The following is a 12626-nucleotide window of genomic DNA, read 5'->3' as shown; positions in this document are numbered from 1 at the left end:
CATACTTAAATTCACACAGGACACCGGATAAGACAGGAGAAGTACTCCAGATATAACAAACTGACCCTAGCCCCCCGACACATAAACTACTTTATAAATACTGGAGGCTGAGACAGGGGGGGGTCAGGAGACACTGTGGCCCCATCCGATGATACCCCCGGACAGAGCCAAACAGGAAGGATATAACCCCACCCACTTTTCCAAAGCACAGTCCCCACACCACTAGAGGGATATCTTCAACCACCAACGTACCATCCTGAGACAAGGCCGAGTATAGCCCACAAAGATCTCCGCCACGGCACAACCCAAGGGGGGGCGCCAACCCAGACAGGAAGATCACGTCAGTGACTCAACCCACTCAAGTGACGCACCCCTCCTAGGGACGGCATGAAAGAGCACCAGTAAGCCAGTGACTCAGCCCCTGTAATAGGGTTAGAGGCAGAGAATCCCAGTGGAGAGAGGGTAACCGGCCAGGTAGAGACAGCAAGGGCGGTTCGTTGCTCCAGAGCCTTTCCGTTCACCTTCACACTCCTGGGCCAGACTACACTCAATCATATGACCCACTGAAGAGATGAGTCTTCCGTAAAGACTTAAAAGTTGAGACCGAGTCTGCGTCTCTCACATGGGTAGTTTTATCCAAGTTTTATCCTGATAAACATGAGAGCGAGTAGAGTAGGGTTATGAGAGTGAGACATAGAGAAAGAAAGAGAGAGGTACAGATTGAGATAGAAAGAAAGAAAAAGAGTGTGGTAAATAGAGAGAAAGAGAAATAGAGACACCGAGGTACAGGGAGAAAGAGGAAGAGAAGGAACATACACAAATGTAGAGAGAGATATATTCTGAGATGTCTGTGTCCCCCATTAGCCTATAGCAACAGAGATGTTCTGAGATGTCTGTGTCCCCCAGTAGCCTATAGCAACAGAGATGTTCTGAGATGTCTGTGTCCCTCAGTAACCTATAGCAACAGATGTTATGAGATGTCTGTGTCCCCCAGTAGCCTATAGCAACAGAGATGTTCTGAGATGTCTGTGTCCCTCAGTAGCCTATAGCAACAGAGATGTTCTGAGATGTCTGTGTCCCTCAGTAGCCTATAGCAACAGATGTTATGAGATGTCTGTGTCCCCCAGTAGCCTATAGCAACAGATATGTTCTGAGATGTCTGTGTCCACCAGTAACCTATAACAACAGAGATGTTCCATCTACAACCCCATGAACCAACACAGTCGTGAAGAGGGCACGACAACGCGTCTTTCCCCTCAGGAGGCTGAAAAGATGTATCATGGGCCCTCAGATCCTCAAAAAGATCTACAGCTACACCATTGAGAGCATCTTGACTGGCTGCAACACCGCTTGGTATGGCAACTGCTTGGTGCCTGACCGCAAGGCGCTACAGAGGGTAGTGCATACGGCCCCGTACATCACTGGGGTCGAGCTCCCTGTCATCCAGGACCTCTATACCAGGCGGTGTCAGAGGAAGCCCCTAACAATTGTCAAAGACTCCAGTAAACCAAGTCACAGTCCGTTCTCTCTGCTACCGCACGTCAAGTGGTACTGGAGCGCCAAGTCTGAGACCAAAAGGCTCCTGCACAGCTTATATCCCAAATCCATAAGACTGCTAATCAAATGGCTACCCGGAGTATCTACTTTCACCCCTACCTACAGTATCTGTGGGGTGTCTGTGGGGCAGCCATATTTTCCTGTGTGTGTGCGCGTGTGTGTGTGCGTGTGTGTGCGTGTGTGTGCGTGTGTGTGCGTGTGTGTGTGTGCGTGTGTGTGGAAGGAGACAGTAAGAGTCAGGGAGACTTGTGACCCTCTCCCTCTGTCATCTACTGTATCCTGCATCCCAAATGGCACCCTATTCCATATATAGTGCACTACTTTTGACCTGGGCCCATAGATCCTTTAGGGCGGCAGGTAGTTTAGCGGTTATTGTGTTGGGCCTGAAACTGAAAGGTCGCTGGTTTGAGTACCCGAGCTGACAAGATGAAATCTGTCGATTTGCCCTATGAGCAAGGACCTTAACCCTAATTTCCTCCAGGGGCGCAGTGTTAATAACATGGCTGACCCTGTAAAACAACACATTTTACGGCACCTATCCGGTCCATGTGACAATAAAACATGTATTTTTTTGTGCAGTGTGCGAGTTGGGACGCAACCTGTGTCTGCTCTGCTCAGTCATTCAAATAAAATCTAATTTTATTTGTCACATGCGCCAATTACAACAGTTGTATACTTTACCGTGAAATGCTTACTTACGAGCCCTTTCCCAACGATGCACTTAAAAAGTAAGAACATTTGCAAATGGATGAAAAGAAAATAGTAACACAATAAAATAACAATAATGAGGCTTTATACAGGCTATATACAAGGAGTACCGGTACAGAGTCAGTGTAGTTGGGGTGATTGATTGAGGCAATATGTTCATGTAGGTTTGGTTAGGTGATTGATTGATTGATTGAAGTACTATGTACATGTACTGTAGATGGTCTCCTCTGTCTCTGCACTGTCCTAGATAACACAAAGCCAGGCACGCAGGGCAGACAGGACACGGCCTACAGAGAGATAGGGTTTTTTAATTTAACCCTGTCTAGACGATAGAGTGAAGGATAGAGCGAAGGAATAGAAGATTGAGTGAATGAATAGCAGATAGTGAATGGACAGAGGGCGGGAAATATACAATTGCCACAACATTGATAGAAGAATAAGCTTCAGTGGTTGACTTCATTTGTGACACTATGTTAAGTGAACTGTTTGGATGATGTATATGACGTGTACCTTTTGCATACTTTGTTGGATCTGTGTTCTGTTTTGATAACGCTTTTGCCCGTTTAGGCTACTATACTTTTTGATACAGTATTTGATGTGAGGTTATGTGATTTACATGTGTTTTTTGTGTGTTTGACATGATGTTGACGTGTGGTTGTGTCTTCTCCCAGGCTGCGGCTGCAGTCCTGCAGGGACTTCTGGGTCGTTGGAGGACTGTGACCCCCAGACAGGAAGTTGTCTGTGCCTTAGTCATGTGACCGGGCGAGACTGTGGTCAGTGTGAGGTGGGCTTCTTCAACCTGCAGTCTGAAGTAGGCTGTGAGAGGTACAGGAAATCTTAATGCGATTCTGGAATCTTCTATATGGTTCTATTGTCATTCTGACTCTAAAATTGGTTCTGATCATAGAAATAGAATAAGTCATTATTATTAATGATAAACTGGGTGGTTCGAGCCCTGAATGCTGATTGGCTGACAGCTGTGGTATAGCAAATCAAATCTAATTTTATTGGTCACATACACATGGTTAGCAGATGTTAATGCGAGTGTAGTGAAATGCTTGTGCTTCTAGTTCCGACATTGCAGTAATATCTAACAAATTCACAACGACTACCTTATACACACAATGTAAAGGGATGGAATCAGAATATGTACATATTAATATGGATGCGCGATGGCCGAGCGGCATATGCAAGATGCAATAGATGGTATAAAATACAGTATATACATATGAGATGAGTAATATAGGATATGTAAACATTATTAAAGTGCCATAATTTAAAGTGACTAGTGATACCATTATTAAATCAATTTATTAAAGTGTCCAGTGGTTTTAGTCTGTATGTTGGCAGCAGCCTCTCTATGTTAGTGATGGCTGTTTAACAGTCTGATGGCCTTGAGATCGAAGCTGTTTTTCAGTCTCTTGGTCCCGGCTTTGATGCACGTATATATCAGACCGTATACCAGGGATATGACAAAACATTTATTTTTACTGCTCTAATTATGTTGGTAACCAGTTTATAATAGCAATAAGGCACCTCAGGGGTTGTGTCGTGTCTAAGAACAGACCTTAGCCGTGGTATATTGACCATATACAACACCCTCTTGGGCCTTATTGCTTAATTAGAATAGTAATTATTATATATCTATGGTTCCATACTTAGAAATGCAGTGGTTCTGTTTCCTTTCATTCGTAAGTGTTATGTCAATGACGTTCTACGTTTCTTAGGTGCACCTGTAACCCCATTGGCTCATCTTCCATGGCTTGCCACCAAATCACAGGCCAGTGTGTGTGTCGGCTGGGAGTGGAGGGGCGGCTGTGCAGCACATGTCGTATGGGCTTCTTTGGTTTCTCCTCACGGGGCTGCAGAGGTAGCTACAGTAGCCTATACTGTGATTGGGGCTAGAAGTCCTTATGTGCAAACACTAAGACATATCAAAACGTGCTAAAACAAGTCATTCTGATAACAATAAGAAGTTAAAAATGTAACACGCACACATGCAATGTCTAATTCTAATTCTTCCCCTTGTCCCTCTCTCCACCCCTGCCTCTCGTTGTCCCTAACTCCACCCCTGCCTCCCCCTGTCCCTCTCTCCACCCCTGCCTCCCCCTGTCCCTCTCTCCACCCCTGCCTCCCCCTGTCCCTCTCTCCACCCCTGCCTCCCCTTGTCCCTCTCTCCACCCCTGCATCCCCTTGTCCCTCTCTCCACCCCTGCCTCCCCCTGTCCCTCTCTCCACCCCTGCCTCCCCTTGTCCCTCTCTCCACCCCTGCCTCCCCCTCCCCCTCTCTCCACCCCTGCCTGCCCCTGTCCCTCTCTCCACCCCTGCCTCCCCTTGTCCCTCTCTCCACCCCCGCCTCACCCTGTCCCTCTCTCCACCCCTGCCTCACCCTGTCCCTCTCTTCCACTGCCTCCCCCTGTCCCTCTCTCCACCCCTGCCTCCCCCTGTCCCTCTCTCCACCCCTGCCTCCCCTTGTCCCTCTCTCCACCCCTGCCTCTCGTTGTCCCTAACTCCACCCCTGCCTCCCCCTGTCCCTCTCTCCACCCCTGCCTCCCCCTGTCCCTCTCTCCACCCCTGCCTCCCCCTGTCCCTCTCTCCACCCCTGCCTCCCCCTGTCCCTCTCTCCACCCCTGCCTCCCCTTGTCCCTCTCTCCACCCCTGCATCCCCTTGTCCCTCTCTCCACCCCTGCATCCCCTTGTCCCTCTCTCCACCCCTGCCTCCCCCTGTCCCTCTCTCCACCCCTGCCTCCCCTTGTCCCTCTCTCCACCCCTCCCTCCCCCTCTCTCCACCCCTGCCTGCCCCTGTCCCTCTCTCCACCCCTGCCTCCCCTTGTCCCTCTCTCCACCCCTGCCTCACCCTGTCCCTCTCTCCACCCCTGCCTCACCCTGTCCCTCTCTCCACCCCTGCCTCACCCTGTCCCTCTCTCCACCCCTGCCTCCCCCTGTCCCTCTCTCCACCCCTGCCTCCCCTTGTCCCTCTCTCCACCCCTGCCTCCCCCTGTCCCTCTCTCCACCCCTGCCTCCCCCTGTCCCTCTCTCCACCCCTGCCTCCCCCTGTCCCTCTCTCCACCCCTGCCTCCCCTTGTCCCTCTCTCCACCCCTGCCTCCCCCTGTCCCTCTCTCCACCCCTGTCTCCCCCTGTTCCTCTCAGCCTGTAATTGCGACCCAATGGGTTCCAGCTCCATGCAGTGCCACACCAACGGCACCTGTCCCTGCCGCCAGGGCTTCGTGGGGTACAAGTGTGATCAATGTGAGCTCAACTACTTCCACAACAGAGCCACACACCAGTGTGAGGAGTGCCCCGTCTGCTATGGGCTAGTCAAGGAGCAGGTAAAAGTGTTGCTCCTGTCTGTCTTTCTCTCTCTCTGTCTGTCTGATATACTCTTTTTGACCAGAAAGCATCAGATACATGTATAGTAAGAAAGAGGGGTTCTGTTTTGCTCGCTCTGATGCATTCTGTGGTGAGATAGTTACAGTGCACTGTTCGGATGCTGGAGTTATTTTGGATGAAAGTGCGAAGGTAACTTGCTTTTTAAAGTGATTTGTTTGACAATCCGATGAAAACATCATGACTGGTTGTGTTCATGCCACATTTAAAGTTAGTAAATTGTTACAGTTATGTTGCATGGGTAAATACTCACAAACACTGAATTTCCAAATCATTAGTATTTATTAGCCAAAATAAGTAGTAAGATAACAGCTGGGCTCAGCACATAATGTTTTGATTTCACAAAACTAGGATCAGACAGGAGGCTATGAGCTACTAGAGGGTGCTACTAAGATGAGACACATGAGGCTTTAATCCACTAAGAGGCCATATCATCGTACAGGAATATATCTCAATCAATACTGGAAATAGAATCTGTGAATCTGAATGCACGCTTTCAAGTCATCCCACCCTGTTCATCTGGCCGCCCCTCTCATCAAACCTGCCACTCAAGCTTAGTAGTCTAACCCCCTCCGAAATCACCAATTCTCCTTCTGGTTGTTTCTCCCACCGGTTGTTTCTCCCACACTAGCTGCAAGTGCTATCTGGGCCTCTCTGTGGCATGCAGGCTCAGTTTGTTTCAGGTTTTGATGTCACGTGCCCAAGTACAGGGAAATGCCTTTCTTGCAAGCTCTAACTAAGCAGTAATCAATATCAATATAGTACTAAAAAATAAAATATGATACAACAAAAACACACGAGAAATAAAAATGTATAATAACAGGAGAAAGTAAAAGCTATATACACGGTCAGTTCCAATACCATATTTACAATTTGCAGGGATACTGAAGTGATAGAGGTAGATACAGTATGTATAGGGGTATGTTGACTAGCCATCTTTAAAATAAATACAAGGGTTAACTCAGATAGTCAGTGTAGCCATTTTGTTAGCTGTTTAGCAGTATTATGGGTTGGGGATAGAAGCTGTTCAGGAGCCTGTTGGTGTCAGAGCCTGATGCACCGGTACCGCTTGCCATGCGGAGCAGAGAGAACAGTATTTGGCTTGGATGGCTGGAGTCTTTCATGATTTTCCGGGCCTTCCTTTCTCACCACCTGATATAGAGGTCCTGGATGGCAGGTAGCTCGGCCCCAGTGATGTACTGGGCTGTCCGCAACACCCTCTGTCGCGCCATGCAATCGAGGTTGGTGCTGTTGCCATTTCTATTCTGAAACCAATTTAATCACTTCACAAACAAACACTTAAGATTTTTGAAAACAAACCAAGCAGTTCAAATCAAATTCTAATCAAATTGTATTGGTCACATACACATATTTAGCAGATGTTACTGCGGGTGTAGCGAAATGCTTGTGTTCCTAGCTCCAACAGTGCAGTAGTATCTAACAAATCACAACAATACACACAAGTCTAAAAGTAAAATAATGGAATTACAAAATATCTAAATATTAGGACGAGCAATGTCGGAGTGGCATTGACTAAAATACAGTAGAATAGAATACAGTAATCCCTCGTTTATCGCGGGGGTTACGTTCCGAAAATGACCCGCGATAAGTGAAATCCGCGAAATAGAAAACTTTTTTTTTTTTTTACAATTAGCAACTATTACATGTATACAAATACAGTGACTCACGTGTAGGCCGTTTCGTCGACATTATGGGTTTAGGAGATGTTCGAAATTACAAGATAATTTGGCCAACTTAATGTAAATTTGCCAAGCTGTTTTATGTACGTACACATAACTGCACGAGACGACAAAATGATAGCACAATTCGTAGCATGTTTTGATACAAGAAGCGGGAGTGAGTTTTTAGCGAATCAGAATGCAGAGCACAATGCACCAAAAAAAAAAAAAAAATGCATTATGAAAATCCGCGAAATAGCGAATCCGCGATAAGTGAACCGCGAAGTGGCGAGGGATCACTGTACAGTATATACATATGAGATGAGTAAAGCAGTATGTAAACATTATTAAAGTGATTAGTGTTCCATTATTAAAGTGACCAGTGATTCCATGTCTATGTATATAGGGCAGCAGCCTCTAAGGTGCAGGGTTGAGTAACCGGGTGGGAGCCGGCTAGTGATGGCTATTTAACAATCTCATGGCCTTGAGATAGAAGCTGTTTTTCAGTCTCTTTCCCAGCTTTGATGCACCTGTACTGACCTCGCCTTCTGGATGGTAATGGGGTGAACAGGCAGTGGCTCGGGTGGTTGATGTCCTTGATGATCTTTTTGGCCTTCCCGTGATATCGGGTGCTGTAGATGTCCTGGAAGGCAGGCAGTGTCCCCCCAGGTGATGTGTTGTGCAGACCGCACCACCCTCTGGAGAGCCCTGCGGTTACAGGTGGTGCAGTTGCCGTACCAGGCAGTAATATAGCCCGACAGGATGCTCTCAATTGTGCATCTGTAAAAGTTTGTGAGGGTCTTAGGGTTCAAGCCAAATTTCTTCAGCCTCCTGAGGTTGAAGAGGCGCTGTTGCGCCTTCTTCACCAAACTGTCTGTGTGGGTGGACCATTTCAGATTGTCAGTCATATGTACGCCAAGGAACTTGAAGCTTTTCACCTTCTCCACTACAGCCCTGTCGATGTGAATAGGGGCGTTCTCCCTCTGCTGTTCCCTGAAGTCCACGATCAGCTCCTTCATTTTGTTGACGTTGAGGGAGAGGTTATTTTCCTGGCACCACTCCTCCAGGGCCCTCACCTCCTCCCTGTAGGCTGATCCGTCATTGTTGGTAATCAAGCCTACTACATCATCCACAAACATCATTTATTCAGTCTGGATAGCTTTAAGCATTATGTAGATGCAAGCCTTGTCTTTAAGATCCTGCATGGTCTTGCCCCTCCACCCCTATGCCGGCATATCATGCTCAAGGAAAGCACCTCCATGATAACAAGGGCAGTAACTAGAGGGGTAAGAGGCACTGTCACACCTTCTTCACGTCTGTGCGTGTGTGGACCATTTTAAGCCCTTAGTGATTTGGAGGAGGAACGAGCAACTCGAAGCTCTCGACCCGCTCCCCTGCGTGTTGCTTAGGGCACAGCCATCATAGTTAAAGGTCTTACCTACCTGGCACTCATGAGAGTATTTGAAACCCCTCCCCTTGCTCACTGCCACAGTTAAATTACTGTAAATGTCTTTACTATAAAACCCATAAAAACATTTCACACATACGAGGTCCCTTAACAATCCCCCCCCCCCCGGTGTTGTTATTGACCCATCGCCATTGCATAATAAAATTAGCTCCAAAACAACAATTAGTAAGTCTATTCAAACTCCTACCCAAGGGTGTGTTTGTAGTCTAACAATGGTGGCCATCTGTCCTCTTTTCAAAAACCAAGATAAATAATAAATCAGACTGAAGTCAATGTGAAGTCACTGATACAAAAACAGCTACAGAAATAGACGCTGAACTGTATCCCAAATGGCACCCTATTCCCTATATAGTGCCCCTATGGGCCCTGGTGAAAAGTAGTGCACTGCACTATATAGGGAACAGGGTGCCATTTGGAAAGCAGCAGTTGCTTTAATGATCCAGTTTCTTTCTCATGTCTCCAGAGATTAGCACCAAATACATGTCTCATACAGTATGTTCCACACTCTATACAGTGGCTGCTCTCTGCAGGCAAAGCTAATAGCCGAATTGTGTAGTTTCTGTAAAGTATCCTTGTTCTTGCTAAAGTAGTTTGTGTTTTCTCTCTCATCTCTTTCTCTCTCTGACTGCTGGCTTTCTGCACACCTTCATCCCTTCTACAGACAGCAGAGAAAAAAAGGGGGTGGAGAGAGATAGAGGGACAGTAAAGAAACAGGAAGAAATCCTCTCCTTTCCTCACTTGTGCTGTATGTTCCTTTGTTCATGGAAGGAGAATTTAAAACACAAGATACACTATTGTCTTATATTGTGAGTAGCCTAATTGTGGTACTTGGCCTAGTATATGAACTGTGATTTTACCTATGGGGGGCTGCAGTGAATAAATGAAAGGGTATTATCATTTTTGTAAATTAACCTTTATTTAACTAGGCAAGTCAGTTAAGAACAAATTCTTATTTACAATGACATCCTACCCCGGCCAAACCCAGACAACAGTGGGCAAATTGTGCACCACCCTATGTGGCTCCCAATCACGGCCGGATGTGATACAGGCTGGATTCAAACCAGGGACTGTAGTGACACCTCTTGCACTGAGATGCAGTGCCTTAGACCGCTGTGCCACTCATTTTTAGGAGTGCCATCTCCACCAACCTGCTCACCTGCTAGTGCTTAGTAGCGACACACACACACACACTCACACACAGTTTGAGCCTGCTAATTGCCTACTCTGAGAGTGATTGGCACCCCAGCCAGTAATGTGTTTAATCACAGAGGCCTGGCTTTATATATTTTTTATCATTGACAATCTCTCCCACAAATCCTCCATTGTCTGCTGTTCTGGTGTTTTCCTATACAGGCAGGGAGGCTGAAGGCTCGGTTGCAGGATTTGGAGAATCTCCTAGCACGCTTCGACTGCCGGAGTGGCTACGGGCACCACCATCATGTGCGCGAGTATCACATGCGACAGCTTCACGAGCGACAGCATCACGAGCGTGGGCATCAGGGGGAGGACAGCCTGCCCAATGCGCTGGAGGACTTCCTGGCTATCCAAGGTAACCAATCATCAGCCACCCACTCATTCCACACAACCAATCAGAAAACATTCTAACAGTTTGTCCTTTTCATTCAACCAGTCAGGACATATCAGCAGAAATCTGACTGCCAATGCTGTTTACCACTGTGCTCCTATTTGGCCATTATACCTGACACATGGCCTAGCTCATACTGTAGATAACAATACCATCACGCTATCCCATACTACACTGTCTAGAATACCTAGAATAGCGGACACCGAGCTGCACCCGGAATGACTGTCCGTGCCTAGCTGACTCTGTTCAGCCTGACATTGTTAAAGATGTAACACAACAATATAATGATAAAACCAAACATAATGGGATGGAAAGAGACAGAATCAGCATGAATCAGGAGTCAACCAGCCTTACAATCTTCTCTCCACACATGCTGACTTTCTCATTATCTTATGAGCAGAGGGGAAAAAGTATCAAAAGGCTTACAGGCTCATTGACATAGACCGAATGGAGGCTAAATTCCAACAATACAGTTCATAGCAGGCAGGCAGAACTGTGTGTGACCATCTTAATCCCTGTTTGTATGACAGACATGCAGCTAGCGAATTTTGAATCCCTCTTCTTCATTATGATGAGAACTCTAATCGGGATTATGCCTGTCCGACCGCTCTCCACAGCAAGCTGGTACACCGCCACATTGCTAAAAAGGCTACACTGCTCTATAGTAACCAAAAAAGTGTTAAACAAATCAAAATATATTTGATATTTGAGATTCTTCAAAGTAGCCACCCTTTGCCTTGATGACAGCTTTGCACACTTTTAGCATTCTCTCAACCAGCATCATGAGGTAGTCACCTGGAATGTATTTATATTAACAGGTGTGCCTTGTTACAAGTTAATTTGTGGAATTTATTTTCTTCTTAATGCGTTTGAGCCAATCAGTTGTGTTGTGACACGGTAGGGGGGGTATACAGAAGATAGCTCTATTTGGTAAAAGACCAAGTCCATATTATGGCAAGAACAGCTGAAATAAGCAAAGAGAAATGACAGTCCATCATTACTTCGTGACATGATGGTCAGTCAATGCAGAACATTTCAAGAACTTTGAAAGTTTCTTCAAGTGTAGTCGCAAAAACCATCAAGCGCTGAGATGAAACAGGCTCTCATGAATTACCTCTGCTGCAGAGGATAAGTTCATTAGAGTTAACTGCACCTCAGATTGCAGGCCAAATAAATGCTTTACAGAGTTCAAGTAACAGACTCATCTCAACATCAACTGTTCAGAGGAGACTGCGTGAATCAGGCCTTCATGGTCGAATTGCTGCAGAGAGACCACTACTAAAGGACACCAATAAGAAGAAGAGACTTGCTTGGGCCAAGAAACACGAGCAATGGACATTAGACTGGTGGAAATCTGTCATTTGGTCTGATGAATCCAAATTTGAGATTTTGTGTTCCAACCGCTGTGTCTTTGTGAGACGCAGAGTAGGTGAACGGATGATCTCCGCATGTGTGGTTCCCACCGTGAAGCATGGAGGAGGAGGTGTGATTGTGTGGTGGTGCTTTGCTGGTGACACTGTCTGTGATTTATTTAGAATTCAAGGCACACTTAACCAGCCTGGCTCCCACAGCATTCTGTAGCGATACACCATCCCATCTGGTTTGTGCTTAGTGGGAGTATCATTTGTTTTCAACAGGACAATGGCCCAACACCCCTCCAGGCTGTGTAAAGGCTATTTGACCAAGAAGGAGAGTGATGAAGTGCTGCATCAGATGACCTGGCCTCCACAATCACCTGACTTCAACCCAATTGAGATGGTTTGGGATGAGTTGGACCGCAGAGTGAAGAAAAGCAGCCAACAAGTGCTCAGCATATGTGGGAACTCCTTCAAGATAGTAAAAATTAAGAAAAACCCTTGAATGATAGGTGTGTCCAAACTTTTGACTCGTACTGTACATACACACACGCACACACACACACACACACACACACAGAGAGAGAGAGAGAGAGCAAGAGAGTGAGAGAGAGAGAGACGGACACAAACACATAAACGCAGGATAACATCCCACAGAGGATGCAGTAAACATCCTCCTCTCACAGATAGAACCAGAAGGTCACACCAGCGAGGCACACTGCAATAAACAACTTAACCATAAAGCTACAACAATAACCAAAGGCACCCGGACATACAGAGAGCATTTTTAGCACAAACAGTGAATTCAGTCTGAGAATTGACGACTGACCACATGCAATCCATGATCATATGTAGGCCGTCATTGTAAATAAGAATGTGTTCTTAAC

At 46.5% G+C, this 12626-nt stretch overlaps 1 protein-coding gene across 1 annotated transcript in view; it reads left to right on the top strand.

Annotated features, from left to right (window-relative positions):
- The window catches only part of LOC120026205 (laminin subunit gamma-3-like), a 178275-nt gene extending 167871 nt beyond the window's left edge, over positions 1–10404 (top strand). Inside the window, exons 15-18 of the mRNA XM_038971028.1 lie at positions 2937–3090; positions 3993–4135; positions 5416–5594; positions 10153–10404. Of these exons, the coding sequence (XP_038826956.1) occupies positions 2937–3090; positions 3993–4135; positions 5416–5594; positions 10153–10404 (728 nt within the window). The remainder of the gene's footprint in view (positions 1–2936; positions 3091–3992; positions 4136–5415; positions 5595–10152) is intronic.
- Positions 10405–12626: the final 2222 nt, after the last annotated feature.

Source organism: Salvelinus namaycush, chromosome 31, assembly GCF_016432855.1.
Source record: "Salvelinus namaycush isolate Seneca chromosome 31, SaNama_1.0, whole genome shotgun sequence".
Lineage (NCBI taxonomy): Eukaryota > Metazoa > Chordata > Actinopteri > Salmoniformes > Salmonidae > Salvelinus > Salvelinus namaycush.
The sequence above is the reverse complement of the archived record's forward strand: the minus strand, read 5'-3'. Positions and strand labels throughout refer to the sequence as shown.